Here is a 21243-nt window from a genome sequence, read left to right on the forward strand (position 1 = left end):
AGGCACTGATTGTATGGATAGCCGGAAGCTTTTACCCAGGGCTGAAATAGCTAACATGAGGGGGTATAGTTTTAAGGTGCTTGGAAGTAGGTATGGGGGGGGGGGGGGGGAGGATGTCAGAGGTAAGTTTTTCACACAGAGAGTGGTGGAATGCATTGCCAGTGACATTGGTAGAGGCAGATACAATAGGGTCATTTAAGAGACTCCTGGATAGGTACATGGAGCTTAGAAAGATAGAGGGCCATGCACTAGGGTAATTATAGGCATTTTCGAGAGTAGGTTACATGGTTGGCACAACATTGTAGGTCACCAGGCCTGTAACGTGCTGTAGATTTCTATGTTCTAAAACTCAGATCTCTCTCTCAGCCAGGGCTTGGACTTGGCATCTGTTCACCCAATCCCAGATCCATCTGCTTCTGCACCAGACACCACAAACCAAAACTGGAATGGAGCAAAGAACCACAATGTACTAAGCAATGTAAACAGAGGGAAAAGAAATGATAGCTACCAAGGTTAAACAGTATCTATAATTTAATGATGCAATTTAAATGTTTTTAATGAAGCGTTTCAGCACTTCCCTTCATCTACTTCCATGAAATGAGCATGTCTAGTGACTGCCAGAAATTAATGCCATACATTGAAGTAAATATTCTTTGTTTTGCAACATCCTTTGCTCAAAATTACCAATATTTTTGGAAGTGTGTCCCACAATGTGGGCAAGAGCTTTATGATGGTATTGGGTTTGCCGACCGTGAAGTTCTAAACTTAAGCAAAGCCACTAAGACCCTTTGGATACAAATAGCAATGAGTATCTTCACTAAAGGGAGATTATACTGTAACTACCCAACCTTCAAAGGCGAGGGGTTCTCTTTTCCCTCCCAAGGAGAAGATACTTCCAGCTAACAAAATAGTTTAAAACAGTTCATTTATTTTTAATCACACACATTTAAATCCAAACTGCATTCTTAAAACACATTTAAAACTGAGGATTTTCTACCTTAATAAAAATCATATCTGAATTACAAACCATTTCTAAAACACAAAGGATTTCCTAAACACAAGTACAGTAAACTAAAAAGACATGCCAATAAGCAGATGAACCAGCCATCTGTTGCAGAAATCAAAGCTAGAAGAATGGACTCTAGTTCACCCTGTGTTTATTCCATGTCTTTTGATGTTCCTTACCCCATTCTTAACTGGCTGTCCACATTTATACCCTTTTTCTGCCAATAACTTCAGACATATATAATATTCTTTCAGAATCCCTTTTTACACAAATGAAATGATCTAAAAGATTCTTGGAGAGACATTCCCCAGATACTCACAATTAATGCAGTGAAGCTCATTTTTTGAGTACATAAACCTTCCAACTTATTAATATGCTAAGTGATGTCTCCATCTGGTCTGCAAGTTTCCTTGGACTTGAAACTTGAAGCCTATTAAGCAACAATAAGCCAATGCACTGACTGAACACCATGCTTTCTAGAGATGACACACCCGTTTACAAAACTGCCCTTCTAACTTCAACTGGATTAGTGCTTTCCATTTACATTTAGAACTGAAGAATAGCTCCCATTTATGACCAGAAGCTAATTAGTTCCAATTTTATAATTTCAGTGGAACTCCAATAATCTTTTGTCCGACTATTTGGAAATGCTGATGGTTTGGCATCAGGCTCATTTGTTGCTCTTCCTTTCAACTCACCAGGACACTGATACTCTCACACAGTGGGTTCTTACTGTAGAACTATTTAACATCTAGAAAAAGGGAATTAAAATGTGTTTGCCTCTTAAAAGGAGTAATACCCAATGATCTATAAAACCAGCTAGTTGTGAGACTTTGATGACTCACAACCAAAGTCAAGAGCATGTCAGAGTTTTACTGTATAACCTGCTATATTACTCTGCACAGAATTGTCTGAGAGGACAGAAAAATTGTGTACTTAAGATTACAGTCCTCAATCCAACCATTTCCCATACTCAATAGAATGCACCTTTATTTTGTTCTATAAACCTTAAGTGTAATGTCCATATATTTAATGTGCATTCTGCAGTTCATTTCCCAGGAAAGAGGAATCTGGAAGGGGGCCTTAGAAAATGAGTCCTGATCCAAAAGGAATGACAGTGTCATGTTAGGATAGCTACACTGAGGATTGAAAGACATTGCTAATTTTCATTAAAGACTCATTACTGAAAAATGGAGGAGGATATTCTAGAGGACCATAAGAAATTTGGAACCATGGTAGTGTAGTGGTTAGTGTGATGTTACAACAGCTTAGGACATCAGAGTATGGCATTCAATTCTGGAGACCTCTGTAAGCAAATCTGTATGTTTGTCCCGCATGCACGTGAGTTTCTACCTACAGTCCAAAGACATACCGGTTAGTAAATTAACTGATTAGTAGGTTAAATTGTCCCGTGATTAGGTTAGGGTTAAATCATGGGTTGTTGGGCAGCACTGCTTGAAGGGCCGAAGGGCCTATTCAGTGCTGTATCTCTAAACAAATAAAACAAGATCATCTAGCCCATCGAAACTGCTTTGCCATTCCATCACGGCTGATTTATTATCCTCCTCAATTCCATCGCTCTGCCTTCTCCACACAACTCTTGACTCCCTTACATATCAAAAACCTATCAACCTCTTCTTTAAATATACCCAATGGTCCGTGGTAATGAATTTAACAGGTTCACCACCTTGGCTAAACAAATTCCTCCTTATATTTGTTCTAAAGGGAGGTCATTGTGTTCTGAGGCTGTGCCCTCTGGTCCCAGATCTTTCTACTATAAAAACATCCTCTTCACCATTCAATCTCTCTGAATTATGGAGGACAGCATGTGTATAAATGTCTCTCTCCAGTAGACTTCATCATGATCAACATGACTCCAGCATTTCTACAATTTTTTAATGTTTCTTAATTGTACGTATGATTTTTTTTATGTTCTATTGCCTGAGCAGCAGTGAACCATCTGATTGGCCTTTCAGAGTTCTCTTTGGGAACTAGTTGACTTGATCAGCATTTCTGATCTGGCTGTTGTTCACGATTGCACTTTATAAAAAAAACACCACTCTATCTAGGCTTTTCATTGGTCAGTTTCAATGAGATCTCCCCTCATTCGGCTAAACTCCAGTGAGTACAGGCCTAGAGCTATCAAATGTTCCTCATGAATGCCTGATAAACAGTGACCCTAAAAGTCTACTAAAAAATGATAACTTCGGAGGTGTAACCAAGTGAACATGGCAGAACAAAGTGGTGCATAAAACCACAGACGGGTTCACAATGAATTTTGGATTGAAATTATCCTTGTAAGTGTCAACCTCTATTACATTTTATTGTATTGTTTTTAATATTTAAGTTTGGGCTTATATTCACTTTGTAATAGTTTTTTGAAAAATTTCTGCTTCTAGACACAAATTGGCTATGACAGAATCAATTGTCTGTTAGGGATCACAACCTTTCAGTGAGAAGTGAACATTCGGTCTTAATAGCAGCATGGACTTTACCAAAATATTTTAAAACTTTTTGCTAATGGGTGGAATACAGCACCAGGAAGTGTATGACCATTTTCCTTGGTAAAAAAAAATGAAAGGGTCGACGATTTTCTAAATGGAAAGAAAATACAAAAAACCGAGGCACGAAAAGATCTGGGAGTCGCTAAAGGTTAATTTGCAGGTTGAGTCTGTGGTGAGGAAGGCAAATGTGATGCTAGAATTCATTTCAAGAGGACTAGAATACAAAAGCAAGGGTGTAACGTTGAGACTTTATAAAGCAGTGGTGAGGCCTCACGGAATATTGTGAGCAGTTTAGGGACCCTATCTTAGAAAGGATATGCAAAAACTGGAGAGGGTTAACAAAAATGATTCTGAGATTGAATGGCTTGTCACATGAAGAGCATTTGATGGCTCTGGGCCTGTATTAACCGGAATTCAAAGAACGAAGGGTTACCACATTGAAATCCTTGGAATGGAGAAAGACCTCGATAGAGTGGGTGTGGAGAGGATGTATCCTATGGTGGAAATATCCAAGACCAGAAGACACAGCCTCAGAACAGAGGAGCATCCTTTTAGAATGGTGATAAGGAGGAATTTTTTTTGTTTAGCTAGAGAGTGGTGAATCTGTGGAATTATTTGCCACAGGCAGCTGTGGAGACCAAGTCTTTACGTACAGTATATTTAAGGCAGAGGCTGATAAGATTCTTGATTAGTCAGGGTATGGAGGGATACAGGAAGATGGCAGGAGATTGGGGCCGAGAGGAAAATAGGATTAGCCATGATGAAATAGTGGAGCAGACTCAATGGGCTAAATGGCCTACTTCTGTTCCTATATCTTATTACCTAATATTTGTGAGTGCACAGCTTGACAAAATATTGTCCTTATCATCTTCTGTTAAGTCCAAGATAGACTGAACAGTTCTGGTGAAAGGCATCAACTTGAGAACTTAAATCTGTTGTTCTTTCCACAGATGCTGCCTGACTTGTTGAATAGTTCCAGACAGTTCCAACTCTCTGTTGATTTCTTCTTACGCATATTCTTAAACATGTTTGCATTTCAAAGTAAACGGACAATGAGAAATTATCAAGTTTCTCCAATCTTGAGTACCAGGTTTTTTGTGTATTTAGTTTCATCTGATCCTCAAACACCTAACATTGAATTCTCATACATTTTATCACGTTAAAAGAGTGAACTAATTCCTCTTTTTGCCAAACACCACATGAACAATTACTATGGTTTTTATACTCTCCACACCCACTCCATCTAGGTCTTTCAATATTTGATTGGTTTCAATGAGATCACCCCTCATTCATCTAAACTCCAGCAAGTGCAGGCCCAGAGCCATCAATCACCCTTCATACATTAACTCTTTAATTCCTGGGAACTTCCTCTAGACCAGGGGTCGGCAACCTTTACCACTGAAAGAGCCATATGGACCCGTTTCCCACAGAAAAGAAAACACTGGGAGCCACAAAACCCGTTTGACATTTAAAATGAAATAACACTGCATACGTTTTTTTTTTGCTTTTATGCTATGTATAAACAAACTATAATGTGTTGCATTTATGAAATTGATGAACTCCTGCAGAGAAAATGAAATTACATTTCTGCATGCAACAAAAACATTTTGAACTCCGAAAAAAAGACGTTGGGTTGAAGGTTACTCCATAGTTAGCCTACCTTGGACCGAAAAATTAAAAGAAATTGCATACTGGTGGGTGTCAGGCATTGGCTGTGGTGACGTATATCAACAGAAATAAAAAAACATGTTGTAGCGGTGTGCTACACGCAGCGCTAAAATAACGACACGGAGTCGGTAAACTGCAGTCAAAGATAACTTTATTCGAACTAAACAGCCTTGCTTTAAAGCCTCCCTCAACCCGCCCCCCGAGGCCCGGATGCTCCAAAAGACACATACTCACAAACCCCCCGTAGGCGATCTCCCTTAGCCGGAACGGTGGCTAATTGTGAGCCGGTTCGGATGTGCCAGGAAATGGGGTCGCCACAACATTTTATTTAGATTATACAAGATCACCATAATCTTCAAATTTCGAATTACATTTCAAAAACTAATAAACTAACACAAAATACATTTTAATTAAATACTCATCATTTATTTTCCAAAGCCACGGGGAGCCGCAGCACAGAGATGAAAGAGCCTCATGCGGCTCCGGAGCCGCGGGTTGCCGACCCCTGCTCTAGACCCTCTCCAATGCCAGCACATTCTTTCTGAGATAAGGGCCCAAAACCGCTCATGATATTCCAAGTGCAGTCTAACCAGTGCCTTATAAAATCTCAGCATAACTTCCTTGCTTTCATATTCTAGTCTTCCTGGAATGAACACTAATATTGCATTTGCCTTCCTTAACACCTACTCAGCCTGCAAGTTAACCTTTATGGAATCCCGCACCAGGACTCCCAATCCTGCGCTTCTGATTTCTGAATTTGTTCCCCGTTTAGAAAATAGTGTATGCCTTCATTCTTTCCAAAGTGCATTACCACACACTTCCCTACACTGTTTTCCATCTGTCACTTCTTTGTCCTTCCACCCAGCGTTGTACCAAAGATTCGTTTATTACCATAGTATGCATGCAGTGTTCAACTTTGAGATTCTTCTTCTCTGGATAGCCACAAAACCAAGAAGAAAGAACGGCAACATGATCATCAACCCTCAAAACCCCTCCCCTACACGAAATGCAACAAGAACAACTGCCCCTAGATACCCCTCTCCCAGCACAAAAAAACAATCAAAAATGCAATCACAAGAACATCAAACTCCAAACTTGGTCATAAAGCCTTCAATTCCATCATCCAAATCACTGACATATAACATTAAAAGAAGCTGTCCCAATACCCTGCAAAACACCCCTAGTCTCCTGCGCTCAACCAGAAAGTGCCCTCTTTATTCCCAGTCTTTGCCTCCTGTCAGTCAGCAAATCTTCTATCCATGCCAGTATCCCCCCGTAATACCATCAGCTCTTATCTTGTTTAGCAGCCTGATGTTCAGCACCTTGTCAAAGGCTTTCCGAAAATCCAAGTAAACAACATCCACTGATCCTTCTGTCTATCCTGCTTTTTATTTCCTTGAAGATTTCCAACAGACATTTCAAATGAGACCACAATGGGAACCCAAAGAGAGCAATCAATTTGCCAGAGATCTACCTTGGCCTCCTAATAATCAGGAGGCAGAGGAGGGACGTGCAGATAAATCATAGTAAGATGCATGAATAATAGCATTGCAGTAGAAGGGGATTTGGAGATTTCAAATTCCATTATATTAACTAGAATTGTTAAGTGTGTAAGCCATAGAAAGGGGAGGATGGAATTCTGATGAGTTCAAGAGAACTTAAGCCCTTAGCTACTGTATGTATCCCTACTGAAGGAATAACAGTATACATAATCTTTGGGAAGATAGCAGAAGTATTTGAAACGTCAGAGGAGAACATTTTGTTGATAGTGACTATAGCTGTGTCAGCTCTAGGGTAATTATGGATTGGGATAAGGATGGCAGTGTTGTGAAAAATACAGTTTTCACATCATGATACAAGACCTGGCAAAAGTAGACTTGGGAGCAAATATTTACAGTTTAGTCTATATTTGGCGAGTGGGAAAATGGAAGTAATGAGAGTTCTGGGCAACGTGTTCTCATAAGGATGAAACATTGAGCAGCAAATCCAATGATGCGAAGGCATAAGGGGGCTGGATTAAAAAGAAACCAAAAGGTTGGTACACACAACTGGAATCGGGGAAGCTCTTCAGGAGAATGCAAAGCAAAGTAGTAGTGTAAAGGAGGGAAAAGAGGGGAGATAAAATAGTATTTGCATACAAAATTCAGGAAAAATTCCAAGGGATTTTAGGGCCAATTAGGTACAAATATGGCAACCCCTGCATGGAGCGAAGGGTAATCTGTAAACTCAGTCAGATGAAGGACCTACAACTCGTTTCAATTTACTAAGGAGAAGGACAATAAAGCTGAAGAATTCAGGAAGGGGGCCGGTGAAATTATGGAATATAATATGACTAAAAAGATCTTGGATCATTTAGCAGACTTAAAGTTGGATAATTCATGAAGGTTTGATGACTCGCAGGCTGACATAGGAAGCAAGGGAGAAGATTGCTGAGGCTTGAGAATTTTTCACATTTTTACTGGCTACAGATGTGGTGCTAGCCGACTGGATGGCAGCAAATATTTACTAAATGGCTGATCTCTGTGCCTTTCTTTATTCTACCAAAGAAGCAGGGACAAGCCAATCAAATACAAGCTAGTGAGTCTGACATCAGTGGCAGGGAAATTATTGAAACAAAACTTTAAGGGATGGAATAAATCTTAATTTGGAAAGGCGTGGTCAACCAAACATAACTGGCATAGTTTTGTTATTGGAAAATCTTGCCAGTACAATGTGCTTCAAGTTTTTGGTAAGGCAGTGTGGTTGGAAGCTTAGCACAAGAATTGTTGTTGGACGATAGTTGCTGACTATAGAATCAGAATCAAGTTTATTACTACAGACAAATGCTGTGAAATGTTGTTGTTTTGCAGCAGTATTACAGTGCAAAACCAAAAGATTTACTATAATAAACAGTGCCTGTGATGGAACTGGCCAAGTCCACAACACCCTGCAGCCTCTTGTGAGCCATAACAAGCCGTGATGCAACCAGTCGGAATGCTCTGCACCATACATCTGCAGAAATTTACAAGGTCTATTATGGCACAACAAATCTGCTCAAAATTCAAATGATAACAGATGAAATTTAATTATGATATGCAATGTTCTTGCAAGAATTATTAATGTTGATAGTAAGAACATTTACTATTAAAAATGCATAAATTTAAGGCAAAGAGTGAGAAATTTAGAGGAAATCTGAGAAAAATTTTATCATCAGAGGGTGGCTGGAATGTGGAATATACTGCCTAAGTAGATGTCTGACGCAGGTACACTCATAATTTTAGATAAGTACTTGTATCACCAGAGCTTAAAGGCTATAAACTGAGTAGCAGGGAAGTTATTGGAAACTGAGAAGTACATGTACTTGTTGGCAAGCACATGGTGGCCCGAAGGGCCCATTTCTAGGCTGCATAACTCCATGGCTTTATACAATACTATGGCTCATCTCGGTGGACCACAGGAAATGGTATGGAGAAAACTGAAGTACAATCTAAATAAATAAATGATAATGTATTTAGCAACAAGGAGAGCATTGCTTCTATCCTATTTGCTTTGTGACTAGGATAAAAATTACACAATTGTTATTGTCTGGATTTTGAAGAAATTATGATAACTTGTCTCCCTTCGCTGTTCACAAGTATTGCACTCTGAAATTGAGTTCAGATATTGAGTTCAATAATGCAGCACAACTTCACAGGCTACAATCTGGAAGTGACTTTAAACTATTTCTATAACTCCCCAGAAATCTTGCATTTGGTTATACAAGGTCCAACTATGTTTTCAAAGAACTGGACCAAAGTTACTAAACTATCTAGCTTTTATAAATATAGGCATGTCTTTCAATATACAGAGGAGAGCATTCTGACTGGCTGCATCACAGGTCAGTATGGAATCTCTGTTGCACAGTATCAAAAGCGGCTGCAGAAACTCAGCCAGTTCCATCAATGGCACAATTCCTCCTACCATCGAGGACATCTTTAATGAGTGCCTCAGGGTGGCCTCATTAAAGACACTCACCATCTGGAGATGCCCTGTTCATTTTACTATCAGGGAGGAGAAACAGGAGCTTGAATACCCACACTCCACTTTTGAAGAATAGCTTCTTCCCCTCAGTCATATAATTTCTAAGCCCATGAACACTACCTCACCATTCATCTTTTGAACATTTTATCTATTTCGTAACTTACAGTGATTTTAATGCCCTGCGCTGTATTGCTGCCTCAAAACAAAAATGTCAGTACACATCAGTGGTAATAAATTTGATGCTGATTTCTGATTGAGATTGCACGTCTCAACACAATTCATTTTGAGCTCCAAGAGGCAGAAAAATATGTAGAAATAATGTTGAAATAGATAAAACAAGCAACAATATGCCATGTCCTTCATTAAGGTTCACCACTGGTGCCAAGACATTTAATAAAACTCTGGAAAACTCACTGAAGACCACTTATATAATCCAAAATGCTCATTCTACTCAAATTATATAAGTATATAAGAAAATGTTACATTGACTCAATTCTTCCACAAGTAGCACAACTCTGAGAGGGTAGTTTATGGTGCAGAAATGCACACTCCCTTCTATGCAAGCTGTGCACTCTTTGTTGCATTGCCTACTGCATTTCTTCTGAGAACTATGCATGTCATCTAAAACTGTGACAAACATCTAAAGATGCACAGTAGAGTGTATCCTGACTGATGGCATCAGTCTGGTAAGGAAACACCAATGCCCAAGAACAGAAAAGTCTACAGGAAGTGGTAGGTACAGCCCAGTCCATCAAAGCCGTCCACCATCCAGCACATTTACAAAGAGTGTTGCCATTAAAAAGCACACTCCATCATCAGTGGCTGCACCATCCAGGCCATGCACACTTCTCATTGCTACAACTGGGAAGGAGGTACTGCAGCCAAGGGTCCCACACTACGGTTTGGGTAAGTCTGGTATGTTCTCAAAGGCACACTCTCATCCACATAGGTCCTGATGAAGCCAGTGACAACAGTGATGTATTTATTCAGATTTATTCCCTGAATACTGTCTAGTCCACCAACTCACTGTGAGCGTCCTCCATCTCCCTGTCCATACATCTTGGTTCTCGGCACTGGTACTGCACTCTTTAGTCTCTGCCTATACTTGGGGAGTAGAAGTACAGCTAGGTGATCGTACTTTGCAAAGTGCAGGTGTAGGATGGCCCAGGAAACATTCTTGATGGTGGTATTAACAGTGGTCAAGTGTGTTGGCTCTTCTGGCTCCACAGATGAAATGTTGCTGGTACTTGTTTAGAGACTTCTTCAAGCTGGCCTGGTTGAAATCCCCCACAAGAAACGAGGAAGCAGCAGGATGCACTCTTTCATAACTGTTGATCACGATGCCCATCTCCTCCAGTGCCCATCCAACACTGGCCCAATGTGTACACCGCTATCAGGATGATGGCAGAAAACTCCCTTGCAGACATTTGACTGCTATATGCTATACCCAACGAGGTATTCAAATTTTTAAAAGGGTCATATTTCTTACAAAGGGTTAAATCCCAACTTACTCATTTGCATAACCAACATTTTTTATGATGGCTGCCTCCCCTCCCCCTTCAGAGTGCTAAGCAAATTGCACCTATGAAAATGTCTGATGTCAAATTAATGCTTATTATTGACAGTTTCGCTTACAAACTCTGTCATTTGCCAATTATAGAAAGGTATTTTCAGCTAGCTACATAAAAATGTGAGAATCTTGTTACAGAAAAGTTTAAATAAAAAATTTTTTTCAAACAATATGACACTGGGCTCTAAAAAGTGGCACCTCCTTGTAATATTGCTATTTAAATACCATAAAATTATATAATATTATTAACATATAACAGTAGCCCATTATTAAAACAAAATTAAACACTTGACTGCACAGAAATTTTGTACATCACGTTAGCTGTGGACTATTCAACCTTGCTGCAAGACCATTATTATACACTAGAAGAATAATTATATTTTAAAAACAGAAATTAAAATAATAGTTTTGACCAAAATATATGCTGCCAAATGTCATTTTAGATACATTATTACCATATTAATAAAAAGATTTTGCTGATAAGTCACAAAAATTTCAGTGAAATATTCAGCTGAATATCTCAAAAATCACATTTACAGACTGCACTAACCATCTTCCCATCAATAAAGACTGTAGGGATTTTGATTTAGAAGCCAAATGTTGTGGATTGGAAAGATTTTGAATATACTAAATCACAAGCTAAATGAGCAGAACTTGATCAATGAAGCTTTTTTTTAAGCCAGATGCTCAGTAGCAACAATCCTTTACAGTTTTACTGTGGAGAATGCTTGACGTAGAAAACAATTTTAAAGTTTAGTCTGCCTCATGTGATATTCTACATGGAAAGTCATGACAAAGTATCGTTTTAGTGTGAAGCAGAATCACTGTTACAATATTGAAAATTAATGTAAAATATCTACATTTCAGTCCACGTTTTACAGTCATGCATTTTCACTTACTTCAAGTAATACTTCTATTGAGGAAGCTTTTTTCCAGCAAATTTTAAGAAACTGAGTGGTGATAAACAGTGATTAATAACTGAATTGTGTAGAGATCCAAAAGCAAAATGAGTTATTGCAAGGTCATCAATCACAATGTAAATGTGTAGCCAGACTTCCTGACTGTTTACTGTAATCTGTTTTTATGTTTAAAATGAAATATCTTCAAATTAAATAATTTTCAAGATACCTGAAAATACTATGTTAACTTCTTACTTTCTTGTCTTTTTTGTTGTGAATTAGAAGACTCATTCAGAAGAAAGATATATCCAATGTTTGGGACTATAAAAAGGAATATATCTTTTAAGGGCTTTAGGAACTCTGTATCAATATTAAGTGACTTAAGAAATTCCAAAATCCTACCTTGATTGGGGCTGTGGAGAAATAAACCTTTCTGTGTAACTTTGGCTCTTCTTCTTCAGAAAGTCCAGATATTTCCTCATAGTCATCATCAAGGATATAGTCAACCTCTTCTTCATCATCACACTTGCTTTTGCTTTCTTCTTGGAAAGACCCCTCAGTATCTTTATCATCCACAAATGCAGCATTCTCAATCCCACAAACCGCTGATCCCAAGAATACCTTTCCACTAATTCTGTCTTCCTCTTCAGTATTCTCTGTATCCTCATCCTCCTCTTCTCCAACACTATCATTTGATTTACTTGTTATATCATCAAACGTCAGCTCTTCATCTTCCTTGCTTTTCGAAACTTCACTTTTCTGCCCCATCTCTTGGCTAACACTCTGAAGTTGCCCCATCTCCCTCCCATCAAAAACGCTATCGAATTCAATTTCACTCTCTGAAGATTCATTCTGAACTTCCACCAACTCAGCTCGAACTACTCCCATCTTGCTTGGAGGTAGATTTGAAACATCGTTGTCCAATTCATTGTTGAATGAAGTACTGGTTGCAACAGTACTTTTATGAAATGTATATGCCTCGGAATCTTCACCAGACCCGTCTGCATTTTGCGTCTTGAAACTAGTCTTACAATCGTCTATTATTGCCTCTTTCGGATCTTTGCTTTTTGTCGTGGATATATTCACTGAAATCGAAGACGACCATTTCACATCATCTCCTGCAGGGGGTGCGCCTTTACTAGTAAATGAAGTGCTGGGTGACTTTTGGTGCCCTCCAGTAATCCGATATTCTCTCGCACCACAGTTTGTTTTGTTGTCTTTGTTTGCTTCATCGCTGTCGCTATCCGCGAGAAAGCTTTCTAATCGTCGCGAAATTGGCCCGGCGTTTAGTGACGAACGAGGCTGATTATGTTTTATATCGCCAGCGGTTTTCTGATTCTCTCTCGAACTGCTGCTGGACAGAGCTGTGGTATTTAAATCACTCTTAACTTTCCTGACTCCGCTTTCTGAAGACGATGAGCTGCTCCTTTTACCTTCTGAAGAATAATTACTCGTTGAACCTCTATGCTCGCTTTTTTGAGAGGTTTTATCAAACACTTTTTCCCCAATTTGTCGCTCGAAAAGTTTTCTCGTTTCGGTGAATTTTTCAGCCATACTCGTTTTATCCAAATCTCCATCTTCACTGTGCTTTCTGTCAGAACTAGTAGGCATTTTATGACATGACTTCTGGACGCTACTACAGACAGCTCCACTTGGTTGTTTCAGCGGAGAAAGTGGGCGCAAATCAGCCTTGCCGGTTTCATTCATTTCAGTCTCGTCATCTGCGGGGTTACCCATTTGTAGCAACATATTTTTTATTTTGTGCACACGATTACCAAAATGTCTTCCCCGCAAATCGTCCCTATGTTCAGTTTCTCGATTTGATCTTTGGACACCCATTTTAGAATTATTATCCTGATGGCTTCCATCAAAAGTACACCTCAGAGCCTGAAAGTCCGCCTTGTACGCATTCCTGTGGGGCGATGCGCTCCTGAACGTCCTTTCTCCTTTACCTTCAGCTTTCATCATATTAGATCAGTTCGACCACTCCGAGGCGAAGGCAACTGTTAGCCAAGTCTGGGTGGCCGCCCCGGGAGGTGACCGACGGCTCCTTCGCCACAGGACAAAACGTGAAAGGCCACTTCTGGGCTGAACCCTCGGCGGTTACTTGGGCGGGTCGAGACTCTCCATCTGCAGAAAGGAAAATGAGCCGAGAGGAGTCACAATGATCGAGCGGCAACTTTTAGGGCGTTGTTAGGAGTGTGTTGGCGCGACACGGCGGCCTGGACGGCAGACTGAGCGGCGGCCGTTGGCCCGGCCCGGCCTGGCCCGGCTCTCCCGCGCCAGCCACATGGGTGCGCTCGGCCGCGGCCGGGAGACCACCCGCTCCGGGGAGTCCGCCCCGGGCTTGGGCTTCGACTTCGCTCGAAACTCCCGTCGGCGCTTCAGGGAAGGAACCCGTCTGCTCCGTCTTCCTCCCGCCCACTTTCCCACAGGGAGAGGGGGAAGGGAAGGGAAGGTGAGGAGTGAGCACGACCCCCAAAGCCTCCGGTACCGGTAGGGAGTCGGTCTGCACTTTCCCGTGCCGTTCCCCTCCTTGCTGCTCCCTAACTGCGGGCCATCGCCATGAGCGCGTCCTCCTCCCAACTTGCGGGGCGGGAGCGCGCACTCCCGCGGCCGTGAGCCCAGCCCTGCGCTCACCCGCCTGGCTTTCGCGATTGCACTTCGCTCGGGCGACAAAGGTGTCGAACGGCGTTAGAAAACATACACACACTCACACGAACTTGCCGAGGCAGACGTGGCCGGACCGGTTCGACGCGCTCATGTCTTCTTGGATAATTTGCCGAGATTTCGGTAGGACTTCACCCGAGGAACAGAATGAATGGAAGTGCTTTCAGATCAGTACTTCTGAAGATCTTTCCGCTACTTTTGTTAGGACAGTTTCGATTCTAATACTTTTTTCCCCGAAGTTAGGCGAAACTAACTGTGGCAAATCAATAAATTTGGCACGATGCTTCTTTTAAAAGAGCTAATACAGTTAATAGTGAGGAATTTTTAAAAACATTTGTTTGTAAAGTGCCCCCTCATTTTTTCCCTCATCGAATGTGTGTAATATGTAAGGAACCAGAGACCCAAGTTTGCCGCCAATGTGGAAGGGAGCAATGAGCTCTTCTGGGTGGGTATTCGACAGTTTGGGTAGGAACTGTGGTGACAAAAACTAGTATAATGAAAACGGTGCCTTGAGAGATTTAACGACAACGTCATTAAAACAAAAATTGAGGAAAATTCAATGCATTTTGTTTTGCCAATCTTACTGTTAAATGTAATTAAATAGACAGGGATGACGAGTCACAGCACCATCATTTTGAGAACTTACAAAAAATGTTAGCTCTCTGGTCATGCTAAATTAACATGCTGACGAACCACAGTACTGGTTTAAAGTCTGTCTTGTAACAGGATGATTCTTGATAACGTGAAATTTAATCAGTGCAGCTTGTGTATATATTTTAAAATTTCCTTGAGGGATGAGTGAGCAATTTATTTTTTGTGCCACCTCCCCTAGGTATTAATGACCTAATTATAAAGGGCAGGTTATTTTTAAAGGCAGAACATACTGGACGCTTTTACGATGTCAGAAAGCTTCTGTGTCGAGAGCATGGTAGGGTGAACCGTTCTTCAAAATGAAGATAGTCGTCCCTGATTGAAATAATCAAGATATGCCTTTAATGTACCCCAAATCAACAAGAAATGCAAAATAATTTTGAAATTGCAAGTAATAGTTGCAATTCTACTGCTAATTTATTTTGAATAAGAGAACAGATACAGGCCATTCATCCTCAAGCCTGCACTGTCATTTATTAGTGATATTGGCTGATCTACCTTAATGCTCTGTTCCCAAATCTGTTGATTAATTTAATACCTAGAAATTTACCATTTTTGTTTTGAATGTAATCAGTGAATTTGGAACATATGGTTATAAAGGTTCGCTAGCCTTTGAGTGAGAAGAAACCCTACTTACCTCAGTCACAATGACCTGACCTTTATTTTATAATGGTACCTACCTAGTTTTAGTCTCCTTATCCGAGGGAGCATTTCTTCTGCCTCTACCTTGTTGAGTCCTGCAAGAATTTTCTGTTGCAATTTGGTTATCTCTCATGCTTTAAAACTGAGTACAAGCCTCCTGAGTTGTGTGACAGGCCCCTGCAAATATCAAGATAGATCATTGCACCTCCTCTTTAGTAATTATGTTTCCTTAGGAAAGACACCAAAATTGTACACAACACACCAGAGATGGTCTTACGAAGGCTCTGCAAGTGCAGTAAGACACGCTTACTCTTGTGTGCGTTCTCCTTGCAATAACGGTAACATGCTATCAATGTTACTAATTGCCAGTTCTATCTCATGCGGCTTCTCTTGAACATCAATATTTCCCAGACTCTTTCCATTGAAAAATTACTCAACATTTCTGTTTTATTTACAGTGAGGTGGGAACTTCGCAGTTTTCCACATTGTCTTCTGGCTGCCGTGCTGATGTCACACAATTAGCTTGTTCATCTCCCCTTGAAGGCTTTGTACTCTTATCACTATTCAGATTTCCACATTTCTGAGCTTACCAAACATGAAATTGCTATTATTGATCCCAGCCACAAACACTAAAAGTTAAAATAAAGCTGCAGCTGTTGGGTATTTGCAATAAATACAGAAAAACCTGGAAATGTTAAACATGTTGGGCAGCATCTGTGGAAAGAGAAACATGGGTACTTTCTATGGTTGAAGGTCCTTCATCAGCTACAACCATTGCTCCCCTTTCATTAAATCTATTAGATACATCCCCAAAGGAATACAATAGATTTTACTTTCATAAACCCATGATGACTCTGCTCAATCATACTATTGTTTTCCAAGTATCTTGATGGACATCTTTTGTAGATTCCCAACATTTTCCCAAGAACCAATGCCAGCCTAACAGAGTGGCAGGGACTGTGCTATCCAATCTGGGACATCAGCAAAGATTAAAACCATCACAGTTGTCTAAAAGAGAGGAATCTAATTCAGCCTATTAGAAAAATTCAAAGTACGTTTATTATCAGAGTATGTATACAGAATACAATTCTGAAATTTGTCCTCCCACAGGCAGCCACAAACAAAAAAAAGCATAAAACACTGAACAAGCGAGAAAAGCGAGCAAACAACACATAGAATATCAAACGTCAAACCGGGTGTCCAGCAGTAGTTGCACCTTAAAGCTGTTTGCCAACTGCCATAAAACCTCAGAAGAAGAAGAGTCCAGGAGTATTCAATTCAGTGCCGCTAGCTCATCGCAAGCCGTAGAGCCAGTCAGACCACCGAAAGAAAGTGTATGAGAATTCAATGTTAGGCATTTGATGAAACTGAATACACAAAAAACCTGGTACTCAAAATTGGAGAAACATAATAATTTCTCATTGTCCTTTTATATTGAAATGCAAATGTGTTAAGAACATGCTTAAAATGAAATCAACAGATAGTAATAAATTGCCACTTTTGTTTCTCTGTTTTAGAGATATGAGATTACATCAATTCATTGTTGTTAAATCATAACAAATATTACAAAACTGAAAATTCTGGAACTACTCTGCAAGCCAGGCAGCATCTATGGAGAGGAAAACAAACTTAACAGTTCAAGTTGATATGCCTTTCATCTATCTTGGGCTTAACAGAAGATTTTATAATGGCAATATTTTGTCAATCTGTGCACTTCACAAATATTAGCAAACAATTTATAACATTTTGGTAATACTGAATATTCAAACTTATACAGTTCAGAGTTCTCACTGAAAGAGTATGATCCCTGACAGACAATTGATTATATCATAGCCAGTACATGTCTAGGGGCAGAAATAAACACAATACTGTCAAGGTGAATATAAGCACAAACTTAGATGTGGAAGCAATAAGATTAAATATATTGGTGGTTGACACTTACGACGAAAGGCATGATTTGTATCCAAAATACAGAGTAAATCCACATGTCGTTTTGCATGTTATGTTCACCACCTAAGTTACCATTCTTTAATTTATTCCAGGGTCTGGTTTTCACTTGCTAGGCCACCACTCATGGGATTTTAGAAGTGTGAGTGTTTAGATCTGATTGAAACCTACCAAATATTAAAAGGCTTAGATAGAGTAGATGTGGAGAGGATGTTTTCAAATTGGGATAGTCTAGGATCAGAGTGTACAGCCTCAGAATATAAGGAGGAGGTTAGGATGATAAAGAGACGAGGAAGAACTTCTTTAGTCAGAGTGTGGTGAATCTGTGGAATCCATTGTCACAGATGGCTGTGGAGGCCAAGTCACTGAGAATATTTAAAGTGCAGGTTGACAGGCACTTAATTATTAAGAACATCAAAGGTTATGGGGAGGAAGCAGGAGAATGGGGTTGAGAGGGAAAATAAATCACCATGATCAAATGGCAGGGCAGACTCAATAGGCAGAATGGCTTAATTCTGTTCCTATGTCTTATGGTCTTAAAATTGCCCATGAGAAAGTAGTGGTGAGCTGCCTTCTTGAACGTGCAGTTCTTCTAGTGAAAGCAACTTCTAAGTGCTTTAAGAACAGGTGTTCCGGTATTTAGATTCAATAATAACAAAGCATTGGCGATATCTCTTTAAGCCAGAATTGTGTGTGGACTGGAGAGGAACCTGTAAGTGACAGTGTTCTCAGGCACCTGCTGTCTCTGTGTAATTTTGTAGATGCCATACCCTGCAGCCAGGATGTTGTCGAGCACTTTAGTGAACATCCTCATTTTGGCCTTTATGGTGGAAGGAAGGTCACGGATAAAAGCAGTTGAATGTGCTTCGGCTACGGCCTTGAGAAACTCCAGCACTGATTGGTGCTGCGGTGATCGATCTCTGATACCTATTTCCATCTTTTGTCGTGCAATGTATGATTCCAAATGTCTTCCTTTTGATGTCCATTCTCCACTTTTACCAGGGTGCCTTGATGTGAATAGCAATTAGTCTCGACTCCTCTGGATTTCTGCTGTTTGGTCTATATTTGAACCAGGGGTATGATGACATCATGTCGTGGTGAAACTCAAGCTGGGAATCAGTGAATAGGTTATTGGTGAGTAAGTGCCATTGACAGAGAGTCATAGAGTTGTACAGCACAGAGGAGCAGGTCCTTTGGTCCAACTTGACCATGCTGATGGTGAAGACTATCCCAATCCTTTAGGCTAAATCCTTCTAATTCATTCCTATGTAAGAATATGTTCAAATGCCTTTTACATGCTGTAATTGTATCTGCCTCTACACTTCCTCTGGCAGCTCATTCCCTATAACCATCACCCTCAGGGTGAAAAATGTACCCTCCGATTTCTTTCCCCTCTCACCTTGAACCTTTGCTCCATAATTTTGAACTCACTCACTCTAGCAAAAAGACTCTTGACTATTCACCGTATGTATGCTTCTCATAAATTTACAATAAGATCAGTCTCCTATTTGCTGAAAGAATAAACACAGCCTACCGAATGTCTGCTTATTAGTGAAGTCCTCCATTCTGGGCAATACCCTGATGAATTTCTTCTGCACTCTCTCTGGCGCTACCAGTCCCTATTACTTTGATTGAGATTAGACTGGGAGATTAGCATGATTGATTAAGACACACCTGGACAATTTTCTGCATGATTATTAGATGTCAATTGAGCCAGGACAGCTGGGCATGAGGTGAACCTAGTTCTGGAACACATGTCCGGTACCGCAGCTAAAATATTGTGTGTTCCAGAGCCTTTGCTCTATCCAGTGTTTCCAGCCATTACTTGATAACTGCAGGCCCTTCGGCCATGTAACCTACTCTAGAAACTGCCTAGAATTACCCTACCACATAGCCCTCTAATTTTCTAAGCTCCATGTACCTATCTATGAGTCTCTTAAAAGACCCTATTGTATCTGCCTCTACCATTGTGCATTCCACACACCCACCACTCTCTGTGTAAAAAAACTTGACAAGCCCTCTGTACCTGCTTCCTAGCACCTTAAAACTATGCCCCTCATGTTAGCTATTTCAGCCCTGGAAAAAAGCCTGATGTGTGAATTTATATTTTATAGGCCTGGACTTTTTGATTTTGCCAATTGTACATAGCTAATGAAAATGGGTGAAGAATGGAAATCAAGCAATTGAGATGTGGGAAGAAAGAGAAGAAAAAGTTTAAAAGGGCAAATAATTATCAATGATAAAATATTGGTAATGCATCATACAACACATGCGATACAGCTAATGGTACAATTTTCAGAAAAATTGCAATACTTTCTTTATTGATCTATGCTTCTACAATGAATAATGCATGCATTATATCTAAAATGATCTACTAATTACAGTACACATGGTTTATGAGACATATGGAGGTAAATATTAGTCCCCAAGGATCCCAGATGGTACAGATTGCTTCAGCTTCATCTTGCCACTGTTTGTTGAGAGAGAGAGAGAGAGTGAGTGTGTGTAACAGATACATCTTTTATCCAATTCATTCTATTTCTAACTTCTCTGCAATTTTTCAAAATCTCTGCTTCACAGTTATGATGAGGGATCATTGGTCTGAAATATTAAACTCCTGAAGAAGGATCTTGGCTTGAAATGTTGACTATTTATTCATTTCCATAGATGCTGCCTGACTTGCTGAACTCTCCCATAATTTTCTGACATGCTAAGTGTTTCCAGCTTTTTATTTTTATTTTAGATTTCCAACACTTGCATTTTTTTGATATTCATTTTTATAACCTCCACTTCTCCATTTCAGTTGTAAGTACTAAGTCAGATTTGTTTTTCAAAAGTACTTTTCTCTTCACAACTGTATACAGTTTCCATTAAGCAACTTTGAATTGCAATCTAGAATCTTTTTACATTGATTAAAATGATTTCTTTACTCAAAAGATTCAGATTATCCAGTAAATGAAATAAATTATATTAATGAAATACAAAAAATGCTGTATTGCACAATTTCAAATGTAATGAACATGATACAAGTTAGGGGAAAAGACTTTATGAAAATGATTGCCTTTCTTCGAATTTATTCAGTTATGAATTGGAAATGTGGAGGTTGATTAACCTGTACACTATAGCCTGCAAGTGTTGAGTGGAAGTTTTGAAGCCACCGCTGGACAGTTGTACTGTTCTGTGAATTTGCTTGATAATGTATTTGGCACCTATCTGGCTGTCACTAATAATGCCACTAATGAGGAATATAAAATACATTAAACAAACTTGACATTTGTCCCTCCTCTTTTGTCGTGAAGGTATTAAAGAACATGCATAAAACCCTTCATCACATCTGAATGTTCCAAAGTTGTTTGGAGTCAATGGTGTGTTTTAGAAGCTTAGTTGCTGAAGCAAAATGGAAACACTTGCTGATTACTCGGTAGCATAGTGGCCAGCACAATGCTTCACAATACAGGAAACCCAGGTTCAATTTCCGCCACTGCTTGTAAGGAGTTTGCACGTTCTTCCCATGACTGTGTGGGTTTCCTCCAGGTGCTCCAGTTTCTTCCCTCAGTCCAAAGACGTACCAGTGAGTAGGTTAATTGGCCACTGTAAGTTGTCCCATGATTAGGCTAGGATTAAATTGGGGATTGTTGGGCACGTGGCTCAAGGGGCTGGAAAGGTTTGTTCCGCATGATAGCTCAA

The 21243-nt window shown here is 39.9% G+C and overlaps 1 protein-coding gene across 1 annotated transcript in view; it reads right to left on the reverse strand.

The window, feature by feature from the left end:
- The window catches only part of ppp1r9ala (protein phosphatase 1 regulatory subunit 9A-like A), a 91055-nt gene extending 76823 nt beyond the window's left edge, over positions 1 to 14232 (reverse strand). The window contains exon 1 of the mRNA XM_059966656.1: positions 12049 to 14232. Within this exon, the coding sequence (XP_059822639.1) occupies positions 12049 to 13614 (1566 nt within the window). The 5' untranslated portion in view covers positions 13615 to 14232. The remainder of the gene's footprint in view (positions 1 to 12048) is intronic.
- Positions 14233 to 21243: the final 7011 nt, after the last annotated feature.

Source organism: Hypanus sabinus, chromosome 4 (assembly GCF_030144855.1).
Source record: "Hypanus sabinus isolate sHypSab1 chromosome 4, sHypSab1.hap1, whole genome shotgun sequence".
Taxonomy (NCBI): domain Eukaryota; kingdom Metazoa; phylum Chordata; class Chondrichthyes; order Myliobatiformes; family Dasyatidae; genus Hypanus; species Hypanus sabinus.